A 16,849-nucleotide genomic window follows, 5' to 3' on the forward strand; every position below is an offset into this window, starting at 1 on the left:
ATATATATAATCTTTTAGAAGAGACACATTTGATAGCATGGTCGAAATCGTGTATTCCTCTCCTGTAAAGGTGCAAACTTTGAAAACACACCCGCGCGGCTCCGGGCTGGAGCGCCCCCATTCCCCGCCCGGGCCTTGGGGCGGGGGTGGGTGGGAGGGAGCTGGTCGGGGAATCCCCGCGGCGGCGTTCCCTAGCGCGTGAGCTGGAGGCTGGCGGGTCACCACTAGGGCTCTTAGTGTATCAGAGCTCCTCCGCGCCAAAGGGGTGCGGGCCAAGAACAAAAAAGCGAATGTTGTTGTTATATGTAGCCGAAGAGATTAGGGACTGAGAAAGCGGGTTTCCCAGTGTGTCCCATGGTCTTCCCCGAGTTTGACATATTTACTCACTGCGAAGGGTTGGGTTTTTTGTTGTTGTTGTTGTTGTTTTGGTTTTGCTTTTTGTCCTTTTTTTAATGAAAACTTTCAGAGACACAGGAAAGTTCTCTCTCTAGTTTTAGGGAAATCTAGTGAAAGCCCCAGGAGGGCCTTTCTGATTTTTGCCCAGCTTCTCTGGACTGTTTGAAAGTCATAGCTCGCCCTCTGGGGACTTTAGCAGTCAGTGATGACTAAATTAGGGTCCCTGCTCGGAGGAATTTTTAATTCTGTTTGGGAGAAGACGCTAATGGAAATCTTCTTTCTCCTCCTCCTCCTCTTCCTCCTCCTCCTCCTCCTCCTCCTCCTCCTCCTTTTTAGCAGTTTACACCCTAGGTGTTTTCACGTTCCTAATGCCGTTAAAATGATAAAGTCGGAGCCAAAAGGAAATTTAGAGATTACCTGGGGGTTGAGGGGGAGAGGCAAATACCTGACATATGCTCGGCCACTTCCTATGCTCCCGCCCATGGCAGACATTGTTAATCGACCACTCATTCATTATTGAACACTTATTTGTTGGACATCCTCCTTGTTCCACACGTTATGTCAGGAATATAGCAGGAAACCATACAGACTTTTTTTTGCTATTTTATGGACCTCCAAGGGGGAGACATTAAACAAATAATTACATGCATGAAGAATGTTTTAAAAAGGCAGAGTGTGAGGGCAGACAAGGGCATCACATATCTGGAGGTAACCTGGGAGTGGAGTGGGGTCAGGAAAGGCCTCTCTGAGGAAGTGATATTTAAGCTGAGGTCTAGAGGATAAGGAAACTGAGTCTCTCCAAGGGTGGAAAAAAGAAGCATTGCACGCTGTTTATGGAAGAGGACATGGGTCACCGCAGGCTCTATGGCTAAATGAGAGGGTATGGATACTAAATGGGGGGTAGTTGTCCAGAGAGAACCAGAGGTTGGTCTGGCCAGGCCTTGGAAGAAGAACCAGAGAGGGCTGGGAGGTCAGATTGAGCAAAGGTCCGATTTATTGTTTATCCACTCCCTTCCTAGGGTATTACGCCCTCACGGGCTATAAAAAAAGGCTTTATAAATTATTGGCTATCTGCTAAATAGTGGCAATTCTCGTGAATTCTCACATCTTCCTTGTGAGACAAGTATTTATTTTTACAGTTTTACAGATTAAAAGAAAAAAGAGGGAAAAAGCTTGGGAGGACTAGAGACACTTGCTGAAGTTGGCCATCAAGTGGGCAGCAAGAGCTAAGATTTGAGCAGCTGCACTTTCCACGACGCCTCACTGTCGTAAAATCTCCAGACCAGGGCTTGCTCTGAAAGCAATCAAATAAAACTTGGGAAGTGACAGAAAAGCTTTAATTCCAAAATATTACGGGGGGGGGGTAAAGGGTGGGCAAAGATGCCCCAGGTGACTGAACACCCAGCGGCAGAGGAGTGTGCGGAAGAAGCCGAGTCGTGGCGGAGGGTGTGTTGGGGGGTGGCGGGGGTGAGAAGAGACCGGGAGGGCGTCCCTGGGCTCCTCCAGGACTGCGCTGCGGGGAGGTGCCCTGCTCTAACCACTACCCAGCCCGGCCCGGTTAATCATTTCCTGACCTTCCTTCCCCCTTTCGCCCTACCCGCAGGATTGCCACATCAGCCTCCCCCCTCCCCCTGCTCGCCTCCTGGCCCTCCAGCTCCTTCGCCGGGTTTTACAAGAAGCCCCAATTTAGAGGCAATATTTGTAATAGCCCCGGACGTCCTCAAGGCCGTTCCCCGGAGAGATCGAAGGCTAGCTCGGGGGTAATGCCTGCCCAGGCGGCCCCTTGAGGCTTGCCCTATCCCCTTTTCCATAAAGAGGTCAAAGAGCCGGGGATCCAGTCCCCGCACGGATTAACCAATTACAAACTCAGTTTCCCTCAGGCCAGAAACAGAGTACGGTAACAGCGCTGGCAGAGTGGTGCGAGGTTAAATGAGAAATTGTGTGTGAAGCGCCTGGTTAGAAGACGGTAGTGGGTGTTTAACCCATGTTAGATCCCTTCCCTTTCTATCGCCTTGTAATTGGGACCTCGCGCTCAGCAAACCCAGGTTACATCTATCCCACTTGAACCTCCACTGGTGAGTGAGGTCTGAGAGTCCAACCACGTGCTCCAGGTAACGCAGATGGTGCGTCACGGTGACAAGATTCCAGGTTCGTGGGCGCACTCGCGGGCCCAGCCACACAGTACCCAGGTGGCTGGCTACAGGCCACGTGTTCAGGACCTAGAACTGCATTAGCATCGCACCTGTTGCAGGGAGGGTAACACTGAATCGGGACTGCTCTGGGACCGACGCAGCCCGCTGGGCCACCGGGAGCCTGTACCTTAACCTCTCTGAGCTGGTGTTTTCGTGTGTAAAATGGGACCTATAATGCCTGTCTGTCTGCCCGAGTGGTTAATATTTTCTTCTTCACACTTTCCTGAGTGGCTAGATTTTTCTACCACAGTGTCGTCAGACCACCACACCACACGCAGTATCAGCTTCTCTGAGAGCACTCTTTCCGCCGCGGTAAACGCAGCGGACCTGCCCGGCGTGCCGGGGCTTGGCGCCCCACCCTTACCGGCGCCGGGGGTGGGGGGAGAAGCCGCGGCCGCCCCGTGCGGCAAAGTTGGGAAGTCACTCGCGAACGGAGCCTGAATCTCAGGGCCACCCGCCCGCGCGCTCCGGGACCCCACCCCACGGGAGTGGGCGGGGGCGGGGGCGGGTCTGGGGCGGGGCCAGTCTGGGGGCGGGGCAGGGACGGCCTGGGAAGACGGAAGCCCTCAGCCTAGGGGTGGAGGTAGAACCCGGATGCCGGAATTCCACGTTCTTCGGAGCGGGGCTTCTGGAGACGGCGGGTGAGAAAACCCGGCGCCCGGAAGCCTTTGCTTTCTTTGACGCAAGGGCTCGGGACGCAGCCGCCGTCGGCCGAGCGCCCGGCGAGGAGCGACCCCAGACGGAGTCTTCGGAGCCCCTCCGCCCCGACGTCTCCAAGTCCCCGAGCCTCGGTCTTCCTCGCCGTCCTACTCGTGGCCATGGAGTGTCCGCACCTCAGCTCCAGCGTCTGCATCGCTCCGGACTCAGCCAAGTTCCCCAACGGCTCCCCGTCGTCCTGGTGTTGCAGCGGTGAGTGCGGCCCCGGAGCGGCCCTGCCGCACACCCGAGGCCCCGGCCTCGCAGGGCCTGCCGTCTAGGGGCCGCGGGCGGCCGGCGCGCGGACCCGGAAAGGGGTGAGGGCGAGCCGGGCCCGGCGGCTGGGGAGGGGTACGCGGTGAGGCGGGCTCGGGCGGGCGCGGCGGGTGGAGCGGCGGCGGCTCCTTTGTTTCCCGCGGCCCGACGGCCCGGCCGGCTGAGGAGAGGCCCGAGAGGGGCGGGAGCCCGCGGGGGCCACGAGCGCGTGGGGGCAGCCGCGGGCGGGGACTCTGGCCGGCAGCTCGCCCCCCGCCCCGCCCTGCTGGGGGGCTGTGCTCACCCGTGTTGCGGGGTCTGGGGCCGTGGGGGCGGGTGTCCGGCCCCCAAGATGCGGCCGCACGTGTGGCGGGGCCCGGGGTGCGTCCCTCCTCGATCGCATGAGAAAAGCGCCGCTTTCCCGGCGCAGCTTTGTCTGGGCTGCGGGGCGCGCTGGGGCCCTTCGCCGCTTCCTCGGCCCCGCTTCCTTTCGTTTCCCTTCGCTCTCCGGCAGGCTTGGGCAACTCGATCCACGCCAGGTGGGAGCCCTCAGCCCCGAGAGGCGCTCGGAATTCGGAACTCGGGAGGCGGAGGTCGGAGTCTTTCATCAGCCAGGGAGGGTGAAGTTTGAAAACAGGCTGCAGGCTAAAAAGCTCGGGAGGCTGAGCCAGCAGCTGGTTTGGAGCGGCGGCTTGAGTTGCCTTTCAGATCTTTTGGGTTGTCTGAAAATGGGTTAGGATTCGCAAGTTCATGTGCTGTAGAACAGTTATTAGGTTTATGTAATTCTTTTGCGTTACTTCAGCATCTTAACTCCTTCTGCTGGGCTCTTTGGAAGCCCCAGTGCCCTCTTATTGTCTGCTCTAGCGGCTTAGGTTCGCACCAGCCACACTGCTCTGATTACTTCCTGGTGGGGCCCTGGTGCCGCCGCTAGTCTTTGTTTATTAGCTTTGAGATGATCAATGGTAGCTTGGGGTGTAGAGTAAAATTTGAATTGTGCATTTCAAAAACCGTAAGTTCATTTGAAGAAGTAAAGGAAAAGAGCAATGGTACAATTTAGGTGTGTGACATTTTTCATTGTGGTTTGACGCTGGGAGGATAGTTGAGAGAATGCCTTAACACTTTTGACAGGTTGCTGCTTAATGGTGATTATGCCCTTGGAGAAAAACATAGGCAACGCCACAAGGAAAAAAGTACTCCAGGGTAGGGAATAGAAATAACTGCAGTTTCTTGGAGCTTTCAGAGGTTTGATGCTTTGCTTGATTTTGCAAAGTCAGATTATCTTTTTCTGCATGAAGCCTTTAAAGATTAACTGGTTAATTGGTTTTATAGTGCCCTATTGCAATTTTTTATGAGGGTGCAGAAACTTGTACAAATTACCTCTCACCTAAGAATTTATCTTCCACAGTGAATGTTGAGTATGGGAAAACAAGGTGTATCAAATGGCTTTACAAATTGGGGGCGCATTGGCTATAATTGTAGCTATAGCTGTGGTGCTATAACTGTAACTTTTATTTTCCCCCCCCCCAAGAGATTTGAAAAACAAATGATCAAAGTAAACACTGGGAGAAGCATAGCTCATGAGAAATGATGCGCTTGCTCATCTGTGGTAAACTTCAGGGGTACGAAGTGGACAGCACACTTCTGGCTTTTTCTAGGTAAACTCATCAAATTTGAAGATGGCCTCACTGGGCACGAGTATCTAAAAAAGGAAAAGAGTTTATGCAAGTGGCAGATATCCTGTTGTGAGTCAGTCTTGCCTTTGTCGGTCAGGGAGTCCACTTGACTGTGGAAAAGAGTGCAGAAAATTGAGTGTCTCTTGAGGAACTTAGGGTAAAATGGAGCATAACTAAGACACTTGTGCTGATAGCAAGAACAAACTAGTATGTCTAGCTGTAAGGATGGGTTCATTTCTCTCCCAGGAGAAGGATGGCGTCTTTGCATCTTACAACAAAGTTTGTCTCTGACGTTATTTTACAAGGGTGGCTAGTCTCGTGCTTGGATTTGCAGAACGAATAAAGCTAGTTTTACAACTTCGTGGGTTTTTCTTCTGTCCATATTTTGTGAATTGGACCCATTTCATGTGGGCCTCCCATTTTAACCTGTTGGCATCCATTCATTGATATAATCTCTTACTGTGTTGAGCTTGATCTTGTTCTTGCCTGCCTGTTTCAGTGATTAAATGATTAGTAAATCTGTGAGTCCTTAACTAATTCAGCATCGTGGAGTAATATGTATTCTGGTATTTATTCTCTAACACTCTTGAATTTCTTTTCTTTCTTTCTTTTTATGTTTTTTTTTTTTTTTTTTTTTAGTAGTGGACCAGAAGGGTAGCCCGTGTGTTGAATAATGCTGTGACCGAGTATTGAGTCTGATTACATTCTTATTAAGGAGGAAAAAAAAAAAATCCCTGTTTTGGCACTCGGACAATAAAAGTAATGCCCTTGCCTTGTTTTCTTTGGGAGCCTGCAATTACACCGTAGTGAAACAGCCGTAAGGCAGCCAAGCAAATTGCAAAAGGCCAACATCCTAGGCTCTCCTAGCTAGCAGCACATCCTTGGACAAGTAATTCTTTTTCTTTCGAGCATCAGTTTCATTATTTCATCTGTAAAAAAGGGTAATTCTTCACATTTACTTCACAGGTTGCTGCTAGGATGAACAAAGTAATTTTTTGTGAAAATGTTGGGAAACTCCTGTACACTATGGAAGTAATAGGTGGTATTACAGGCCAGAGCATCTTTATAAATAGGACTCCGCATACTTAAATATCTAAAGCCCCTTAAATAGGGCCTAGGACAGACTGGCTTTATGCCGAATTATGCTTTGCAAGGAGATACATTACTCAACAAGATTAGGGGTGTAAGAAGTAATTCTACTTCAGCATTCACTTGAGCTTCTTATCTGTGGAAGGCACTGTGTGTTAGGTTATGTAATTTTGTATTGCAGTGGTTCTCAAACTTTTTGTTCTCAGGACCCCTTTATACTTTAAAATTATTGAGAACTCAGCCTTTGTATGGCTTGTATCTATTGATATTTTCTGTACTAGAATTAAAACAAAAATTTTAAATATATTTTGTTAAATCATTTACAAATAACAGTAATTAATCTGCTACCTGCTAATAGAGATAATGATTTATAGAAAATAACTATACTTTTCAAAACAAAAATTTACTGAGGAGAGTGGCGTTATTTTACATTTCTGCAACTCTGTTGTCTAGCTTAATAGAAGACAGCTGCATTTTCATATCTGCTTCTGCATTCAGTCTCTTGAGATATCACACATCATGTAGCCTCTGGAAAACTCCACTGCATGTTTGTGAGAGAATGAGGGTAAACAATAAAAGTAACATCTTAATATTATTCACGAAAATGGTTTGACTACACATACCCCCTGACAGGGTTTTGGAAACTTTCAGGGGTTCAGGACCACACTTTGAGAATCTACTACTATACATCTATAGTAATAGTGAAGGACAACTGCTCTAATCGAAATAGCTTTCAAAAATTAGAGAAATCCTGAAGGCTAGCAACATATATGTCTTTGGGGAGACTTAACGGAGTTTTTGAAGTATATTTTGGGAACAGATCCAGTTCTGTTGGGGTCCAGTCATCCGGTCCTCTCAAAAAAGTTACAGTCTAACCTGGTTGGTGAGAGACAGGAAGCTAACAGGTTAGAAGATAAATCCATGTTGTGGTTTAAGGTAAATGTTGAAAATAGCAATTTCCTAATAAGGTAAAAACTGATTTATGTCTAATCTTTGCTAAAGGCATTCTCATTTTAAGTGAAAAAGTTTTAAATAAAAACTAGGACATTTCTCTGAAGATCTTTGTTACGTGCACATACCAGATGTTATTTTCAGAAGCTGGAGACTGGGCATTTCTTATTTTTGTGGGTAAAAGGACTGAACCAGTAGTATAATACAGGGGGAAAAGCACAAATTGTTTAAAACGATGCCCTAAACACAGCTGTTTTAATAGCTAAAGAAAGCCAAAGAACAAGCATTTGGACCTCACGGGTTTGGGTGAAATGATATAGCCAGTTAAATTGGAGATATTTTAGTAGCATAGGCATGAGAATTTTCCCTGATTAATTCTTCAAAGGGCTGAGAATGCCTCTTTAATTTTCCAGTAAACAGTTGCCCTCACATTATTCTACCCAGGAAAAGTAAATATAAATGAAGTAAATGTTCTGCAGTTTGGGGTGGATATTAGAGATAACCTTGTTTTTTCTTTCTTTTTTCTTTTTTTTTTACGATCCATTTAGTAAGCTGAGGTGCTGATTATTGATCCTTGCCAGTGGTAATAAATTTGTAATTTGTAGTAAAGCTTGTGTTAAAGGTGAGAAATTACCTTGATCTAGTGAGGGTTATTTTGTGTCATTTTCTCTCACAACCCTTGGTGTAAAGAAGACTCTAGTTCTAGATAGGATCAGTCATTTGTTCATCCTTAGGTCAAATGCATTTACTGCTTTTTGGTAGCACTGTTTGAGGTATTTATTAGGTGCTTAGCATGTAACAAGACACTCAGTAAATATTTGCTTAATGAATGAAGGAACTTTCCTCCATTTAGATCATGGCTGGAATGGCCTTAAACGTCATGTTGAAAATAAACACCAAGTGAACTTCCCCCTAGAATGCTTTCAGCAGTCCTTACTCCCAGTATTTTCCTCTGTAAGGTAAACTTTGACTGGATTATGAACAACTGGCTTGCAGTGTTACCACAATGAAATTGAATTCTTTTGACATTCTGTGTTTATAGATGGGCAGGTGGACATTTTAGTGTATACGTGGATGGGGCAGTTAAAAATCAGTGGACATGTGGTACTTTTTCACATTAATTCTGAAGGTTAACATTTAAATTTTATATACTTCTCCGAAGAACTTAAACTTTGTTGGTAATATTTGTAAGCTGAGGTCAGATGTAGTTGTTTATCCAGTTTTTCTGGCAGTGCTGCCCCCTGCCCCCAGAACCTTAAACCAGCCTCAGCAAAGTCTCTAAATAATTGGTAGTGGATGTGAAAGACCTAGAGTCTAGAATGTGCTCCATGTGTTTGTGTGAAGAGGTTGTAGTCTAGGCATTGACCCTAACATTTTGCTGTTGTGAAGTTTTGACGCATTGATCAGAAGTTATTTTCTATAATGGTATTCTTAGTAGTATACAAAGAATATCCTTCATGTCCAAGACAGAAGAAAGGATGGGGTTGAGGGGAGAATGTGAACTCTTTGTTCTGGTTTCCCATTATTCATTTATTCTCAAAATAATTCCTTCTCATCATTATTTGCTTTTGCAGGATGAGCCTTAGGCTTTTATAACATCCTGCTTTTTCTTCATTTTAATTTATGCAATTTCCTTCTTTATGGGAATTTAATAGATTCATTTTTGGGTTGTTGAAACTAGATTTAGAAATGTTTTATAGTATTTGTAGCTCAGTAAGCAGAATAGTGAGTAATTTAGTTTGTAGTTCAGTGAGTAATTTACATGTACATTTCCCCAAACTTTGTTTTTTCTGTCTTTTGGAGCTTTTCTCTCTTTCTTGAGCGATTTCATATATTTTTCTTTCTTTGAAACAAAGTATTATTTTCCTTTGATTAGGCTGCAGTTTCCCACCAACCTATTGATGGGTTTTGTGTTCAGCCTAGGCCTTGGAATAGAGTTGGGTTGGTAGTTTATCAGTACTTGAGGTGGAAAATGTGTACAGTTTAATGTATTTTAGTGTTTCATGTTTATTCATAGCTCCTTTAGACATGAGAGCAACTGCATTCTGGGTGTTTTGATGGAGCTTTCCTGGACAGATGGCTTAGAAGGAAGTGCTTAGATTCTCAGCAGGGGCTAGTACTTTTTGGAGGGTCTATTTGTCATGAAGCTTACCTTGATTGACAGTTTAGAATGGTGAGAATAGCATTAGTAGCAGTAACAGCTTGTTCATCTTACCTAGAATTTTTTTGTGCCAAGACTTCTCAAGATGCTCTGTGATTCATAATAAGTCTGATTTGAGAGTGTAGGTAAGTGTAGGTATCTTTTAGATTGAAAGGAAATTTACCTAAAACTTGTTCATTGCCATTGTATCCTGGAATCTTTCGGGGTTTCGAGTGATCTTTGGCTTAGAAACTTGTATGTAGAGATCATCTTTTAACTGCTGTAAATCTGCAGATGTTAGTATCTCTAGTAATTCCAGATGTTTTCTCATTTATTAGTTTTACTGAGTAGGAGGAGAATGGAGAACAACATAAAGTAACTTCAAAGAAGTTTGCTAGCGTTTAATCCTGACTAATTTAATTAACTGCCCATCCTTGTAGTTTTTCCTGTTTTATGGATTGTGAAACTGAGACAAAGATTAAGAGAGTTGCTTAAGATGCTTGGGGGTATTAGAGATAGCCCCAAGCTTAGGTTCAAATACCATTCAAACTATACTTCTAGCTTGCCTTTTAAAAAGCAGGGTCTTTATTTTGTCATCCAGTAACTTAGTGCTTAATAATTTAAAGGATTTAAAGTGTTTGGAAACATGCTTGAAATAATTCCTTTGAAGATTTTTGACGTGAAATACATTTTAAAATCCACATTGAAAATAATTTGTTTTAAAATTCTGTTATTTGATTAGTTCCTCTCCCTGTTTATTGATTAAAGTGCAGGCAAGTTGGAACAAGATTGGTAATACAGTTGGAAGAAAACTGCTGTTCTTGAATTTCTTAACTTCATTACAGTTCAGATCTAATTTTTTTGTTGGCTTAAATTCATATTACTTTAGTTCAGATATAATAAACCAGCTTTCTCAGTATAGCTATGGATAAAATGCAGTTAGCTTTGGCTATTTTTAAAATGTGCTTCTGTTCTTGAAGTTGCCCCTTCTAATTTTTTTATTTTGTTTCTAGGAGAGGAGATTCTTCTTGGAGGTAGTTTTCTTGTGGGATGGGGGAGGGAGGGAATTCTTAATATATGGAATTTTGCTTTTGCTTCTGGTAGCTCAGAGGTTATTTAAATCTTTGCTTTTGGGGCGCCTGTGTGGCCTAGTCATTAGGTGTCTGCCTTCTGCTTGGGTCATGATCCCGGGGTCCTGGGATCGAGTCCTGGGATCAAGCCCTGAGTGGGGCTCCCTGCTCAGTGGGAAACCTGCTTCTCCCTCTCCCACTCCCCCTGCTTGTGTTCCCTCTCTCACTCTGTCAAATAAATAAAATCTTTTAAAAAAATAAATCTTTGCTTTTAGGCCAGTGTACTTTGTTGATTCCATTTAGTTATATTCTAAGATTTTCCAATTGTATTTCTTGTAAAAGTTAGTTATAGTCTTTAGACTACAAAGCTTAAAACAGATTTTCCTCTCTTAAGTACTGACAAGTATGTATGTGTGCTGGTTACAGATGTATAAAATGCAGATGAGCTTAGAAAGGCAGTGTCAGATTTTGAAAACTATTGTTGAAATTAAACTTGGACATTAAAAAATGAAGTTTATAGCTGTCTTAATGTTTGTGTGAGCTAAGTGCTTCATGATTAATAAATGCTAGGTGAAAACTGAGAGTTTATTTTTAAAGATTTATTTATTTATTTTGAGGGAGCATGTGTGCCCACAAGCAAGCTGGGAGGGGTAGGGACGGGGGAGAGAGAATCTTAGACTTCATGTTGCACTGAGCGGGGAGCCCCATTCAGGGCTCCATCTCACGACCCTGAGATCCGGACCTGAGTGGAAACCAAGAGTGGGCGCTCAACTGACTGAGCCACCCAGGCGCTCTGAGAGTTTATTTTTATGATGAACCAGCTCCTGTGTTTGAAAAGATATAACCAACTGGATTTTATCTGAAGACTTTGTATCCTGCTTTAGGATTAAATAGCTGTCAGTGGGCTATTTTCCATTTTGAGTAGACATTCCGTCCTGATATTTTTTCTTTGTTGTAGTTAGGTTTAAGACAGCCCTGTATAAATCTGCTTGCCTATTTATCCTTGACCTACCCTAAAGACTCTTAATTTTATAGACTGTTCTTGTACTATCTCATTACCAGGAAGAACAGGCTGGTGATTAACTGTCATATTCCTGCAGGTTTAACTGATTGTAAGATACTACACTTACTGTTTAGCCTCTTTAAATCTTTGTCCTTACCATGCGCAGATTTTCTTTTTTAAATAATAGATTATTGTCCAGATCTTTGTTTTGAACATTTGTTGCACAATATTGGGACGGTAATATTTTGATCAAAGTTTTTGAAGGTCATACTGCTATTTCAAGGAAACAATTTTTGGTATAGAATGTTTCCCTGGGAAAATTGATGACATGTTAGAGAAATGCTCTCATATAATATTTATTTTTAAAAAAGAACTATTTAAAACTTAGAGTCTTTGGGACTAGTACTTAGGTTATCGACTGAGGATTTTTCATTTTAGTGCCATACAGTAAAATGTCCTTTGATTTAATCAAGACTAACTCTAACTTCCACCTGAATTATTTTGAATGTTAATTGTGAGATGCATTAACATTGGAGAAATTGCTCTGTACCAGCTAAGGACTCAAGCTTCACCTTATGTGTGGGTAGTAGCTGCCAGACCTCAACATTCGTGACATGAGAGTTTAATTCTGAGAGCTTTCAGGACTACATCAGTTTCATTTCAGTAGTTTAAGTGCTTTGTGTGTAGTCTTTTTAGAGCTTCATTTAAAAGCATTTTTAGGCTTTTGTGGGGTTTTTTCTTTGAACAACTAGTAGATATTTTGGGTAAAATGTGGGTCAGATTTTAAATTTGTGTCTACTGGTTGTAAAAAAAATATTCAAGTTCTTGGTTTTCGTTAAATAATTAGAACAACTGTTGAAGTTTGTAGGTTCCTCTTTTCTGTAATATTCGGTATCTAGCCTGTTAAGCAGAGATAAGTATGTGCCCAATTTATATTTTTTCTTTCCATTTCTTCATAAATAGTCACACTGACTTTAGGTGAATAAAGAGTTTCCCAGCACACCAGGAAATACAAGGGTCATGTTCTCCACCCCCACCGCTTTTTGCTTTACGGCTTTCCTTCATTATGTAACCACAAAAAACTAGGAGGAGAGTCTTACAATGCAGATACTAAATCTACTGTTCTCTGAGTAAAGTCTTTGATAATGAGAGGTTCCTAAACCTCTTAATTATTTTATTTATTTATGGGAGGGAATGCTTCATTCATATATATATATATGTACATGTATATATATATGAATCTTTTCTTATATTGCATATACTTGCTATTGTTTTGAAATAATAGTTGTGTGGTATTTACATTTATGACTTGATTCATTGCTTTTTGAAGTTCCTGCTACTGTTTAACTGTGGATATTTACTCAGGCTGTTGGCAAAAAGCACGGAATAGCATCATATCTTGCTATATTAGATAAATGAAATATTGGATGTTAGAATTATTCTTAAGTGATTTATGGCTTTTGTTTTCATTCTGCATAATCTGCTTCATAGGGGAAGTTATTTTTGAAGCAATATAAACTCTTGGTGATTTTTCTGTAGTTATTTGTGTCTGGCCTTTCAGAGGCAAAAAGTGGCCCATTTTGACTCAGAATTGGCGATCTGCTTTGGCTTTAGCAGTTTTAAGCCTCCCCCTCACTACCTTCCCCTCACTGGGAGTTAGGGGCACGGCTCCAGTATTGAGCTGAGGCTGGTAGAGTAGGTGTGGCATAATAGCTTCATTAGGTCTTTCACCAAAGTAGGTCTGAAGAAGTCAGATTTGTGATAGGATGAATAATAACATATTTATTTAGTGCATTACTGTTTGGGGGGGTTATATAGTTTCACATACATTGTTTCCATATGTTGTTTTCATTTCATGTTGAAAAGTGATTTCAGAAATTTCAAAGTAGGGTAAAATGCTTTTGCCAATGAGGGGACCAGCCGTATGGATCAGAATTTGCCTCTATGTGGAAGTCAGCAGGACCAGATGCCCTCTCTTTTCTAGCTCTGTAGGTAACTGGATCTGTTAATATATAGATGACACATTTTGGCCAGTTTTGAAATTACATTCTGTAGTAAAGGACACATACCATTAGCTCTGCAAATTCTGCTCATAGTAGATACAGGGAATTCAGTTTGTGCCTAGCATATGTCAAATGATAAACTGCTATTGTAAGTTTTATGCCAAGTGAGAGATTTAAAACAACTTTTTAAAAGATTTTATTTATTTGTCAGAGAGAGAGAGTGTACAGGCAGGGGGGTGGCAAGTAGAGGGAGAAGCAGACTCCGGGCTAAGCAAGGAACCTGATACGGGACTCAGTCCCAGGGCCCTGGATTCATGACTTGAATCAAAGACAGATGCTTAACCGACTGAGCTACCCAGGTGTCCCCAACAAAATTTTAATTCCAGTATAGTTAACATACAGTTTTATACTAGTTTCAGATACACAGTACAGTGATTCAGCACTTCTGTATATCACCCAGTGCCATGTAATAGATTTTAGATATGTTTTTTTTTAAAGATGAAAAAAATGGTGTGGGTGATTGCATGAATTGATAGGATTTTATCACTTTACCTTTTAAAGATTAATTCATGGGGTGCCTGGGTGGCTCAGTGGGTTAACTGTCTGCTTTTGGCTCAAGTCTTAACCGAGCCCTGCATCAGGCTCCCTGCTCAGCTGGGAGCCTGCTTCTCCCTCTTCCTTACCTCCACCCCTACTTGTGTTCTCTCTCTCAAATAAATAAATAAAAATCTTTAAAAAAAAAATAAAGATTTATTCATGTTTTTAAAAAGGAATGCATAGACACAGTTAAGTGATAGTATCAGAAGGTTTATTTATTTTTTTAAAATTCTATTTATTTGACAGAGAGCACAAGCAGGGGGAGGGGCAGAGGGAGAAGCAGACTCCCCACTAAGCAGGGATCCCAATGCGGGGCTCAATCCCAGGACGCTGGGATCATGACCTGAGCCAAAGGCAGACACTTAACCGACTGAGCCACCCAGGCAGCCCAGTATCTGAAGGTTTAAACCACAGAAGTGATTGCCTACCCCTCCACCCTCAGTCTTACTGTCCACAGACTCTAAGGTCTATTTAGTTTTCTTTCTCATGCAGGTAAATACCTGTATACTTTTTTTAAAAAAAGATTTTTTTTTTTTTTAAAGATTTTATTTATTTATGTGACAGAGAGACAGCCAGCGAGAGAGGGAACACAGCAGGGGAGTGGGAGAGGAAGAAGCAGGCTTCCAGCAGAGGAGCCTGATGTGGGGCTCGATCCCAGAACGCCGGGATCACGCCCTGAGCCCAAGGCAGACGCTTAACGACTGCGCTACCCAGGCGCCCCTAAAAAAAAAGATTTTATTTATCGATTTGAGAGAAAGCGAGACCGAGCAAGAGAGAGAGCATGAGTGGGAGGGGAGAGGGAATGGCAGATTTCCCAATTCGGGGCTCCATCCCAGCACCCCGAGATCAGGACCTGAGCCAAAGGCAGACACTTAACTGACTGAGCCACTCAGGCACCCCAATACCTGTATACTTCTAAGTAATACACTGTTATTTCTTAATTTATTGCTTTTAGGCTTTATCTCTTGACATCTTGCTGTGGTAAATGAGGACATTAATGTGTTTGTACCGTCCATCCTCCCTTCTGCCCCTCTTTCCATTTTTTCAGTATAATTAGATTACGAGTTTTGGTTAACATGGAGATGACTTTTTCTTGAATTTTATTTTTCCTTGAGTTAATAATTGCCTTTTTAAAAAGTTTTTTTTTAAGATTTTATTTTTGAGTAATCTCTGCATCCAGCGTGGGGCTCAAACTCAACCCAGAGATCCAGAGTTGTGTGCTTTACTGACTGAGCCAGTCAGGTGCCCCAATAAATGCCCTTTTAAAAAAGTTTACCTTGTATATATTTGCTTCCCAATATACTTATAAATCTGTCATATGTCTCTGAATATTATTTTTCAAACACTTAAGCTGATAGATAATCTCTTAGTACTATTTTTTCCCCCTGAATACCTCCTTTCCAGAGTCCTCCTCCTTCCATTTGAACTAGTTGTTCTCTAGGCCTATTGGATAGTTTTTACTCTATGATTCCCTTGCTCTTCTCTTGTATTAGATCTCCCATTTCCTGGGTCCCATGTTTTTCTCTTCCTGGGTTTATTAGGCTGTTTTGTTGGAGTACATCATCTAGTTCCTTTCTCATAGGAGGCAGATTTTTGACCCCAGGCAAGTCTGACACTTTTATTCTAATTTCGTACTTGATTGCTTGACTGGCTATAGAATATCAGAAATTAATTTTCTCCTAGAAATATGAAAGTGTTGTTCCTTTGTTTTTAGGCGTCCAGTGTTGCTGTTGAGACCCCAATGCCGCTCTGATTACTGCGCCTTCATATACTGTGTATCCTTTCTTCTCTCTGGAAGCTTTGAGGATATTCTTCTTCTTAGTGTTTTGAAATCTCAAAGTGATGTGTGGCATGGGTAGTTTTTCTTCTCTTGTGATGGGTACTCAAGGGGCCTTTCAGGCTCTCTGTTTGATAGCACACTTATCTTCCCATACTTACATCTCTTAATTTGTTCTTTTTGGAACTCCTGTTAATTGAATGTTGGGTGTCCTAGATAGAACCTGCAATTTTCTTATCTTTTTATTTCTTTGCCCTTTGGTTCTAGTTCCTGAGTTATTTCCTTGATTTTTTTCTCCCCCTGCCTTCCATTGAATTTTGATATTTAATCCTATTTTTAATTTTCAAGAGCTTTTTCTCATTTTTCTGATCATTGCTTCCTCATACATCCTGTTGCTATTGTTTTGCAGTATCTTTTCCCCTTACTCCGGGGTTTTAGAATTTGTTTGTTTTAAAGTTTTTCTGTGCTCCCTGCGTTGTTTTTGTTTCCTCTGGATTCCTCTTTTTCTTTTCTTTTCTTTCCTTTTCTTTTCTTTTTTCTTTTCTTTCTTTCTTTTTTCCTCCCCTCCCCGTCCCCCTCCCTCCCCTCCCCCCTCCCCTCCCCCCCTCCCCTCCCCTCCCCCCCTCCCCTCCCCTCTCCTCTCTACACCTAACGTGGGGTCGGACTCAATTACCCTGAGATCAGGAGTCGCATGTTCTACCAACTGAGGCAGCCAGGTGCCCCTTCCTCTTTTTCTTTTTAAAATGATTCTCTCTGGGCGCCTGGGTGGCTCAGTCAGGTAAGTGTCTGCCTTCTGCTCAGCTCATGATCCTGGAGTTCCAGGACTGAGTCCTGTGTAGTCAGGCTCAGTGCTGAGGGGGAGTCTTCTTCTCCCTCTACCCCTCACCCCACTTGTGCTCTCTCTCTCTGTCTCTCAAATAAATAAATAAAACCTTAAAATAAAATAATTGTCTCAGACTAGAGGTCTTTTCAAGGATTTGTTTTATCTTTGTCTGTCTGTCTTCGTA

General features: G+C 43.0%; 1 protein-coding gene across 3 annotated transcripts in view; it reads left to right on the forward strand.

Moving 5' to 3' along the window:
• Positions 1-3,161: 3,161 nt before the first annotated feature.
• The window catches only part of USP3 (ubiquitin specific peptidase 3), a 98,962-nt gene continuing 85,274 nt past the window's right edge, over positions 3,162-16,849 (forward strand). For 2 of the 3 annotated variants that reach the window (XM_026478258.4, XM_026478261.4), the window contains exon 1: positions 3,162-3,497. In XM_026478258.4, coding sequence (XP_026334043.1) covers positions 3,407-3,497 — 91 coding nt within the window. In that variant the 5' untranslated portion in view covers positions 3,162-3,406. Of the gene's footprint in view, positions 3,498-3,648; positions 4,079-16,849 lie in introns of those variants that run through there. The other variant, XM_026478257.4, reaches the window with a different exon arrangement.

The sequence above is a fragment of the Ursus arctos genome, unplaced genomic scaffold (genome assembly GCF_023065955.2).
Source record: "Ursus arctos isolate Adak ecotype North America unplaced genomic scaffold, UrsArc2.0 scaffold_28, whole genome shotgun sequence".
In the NCBI taxonomy this organism is placed as follows: domain Eukaryota; kingdom Metazoa; phylum Chordata; class Mammalia; order Carnivora; family Ursidae; genus Ursus; species Ursus arctos.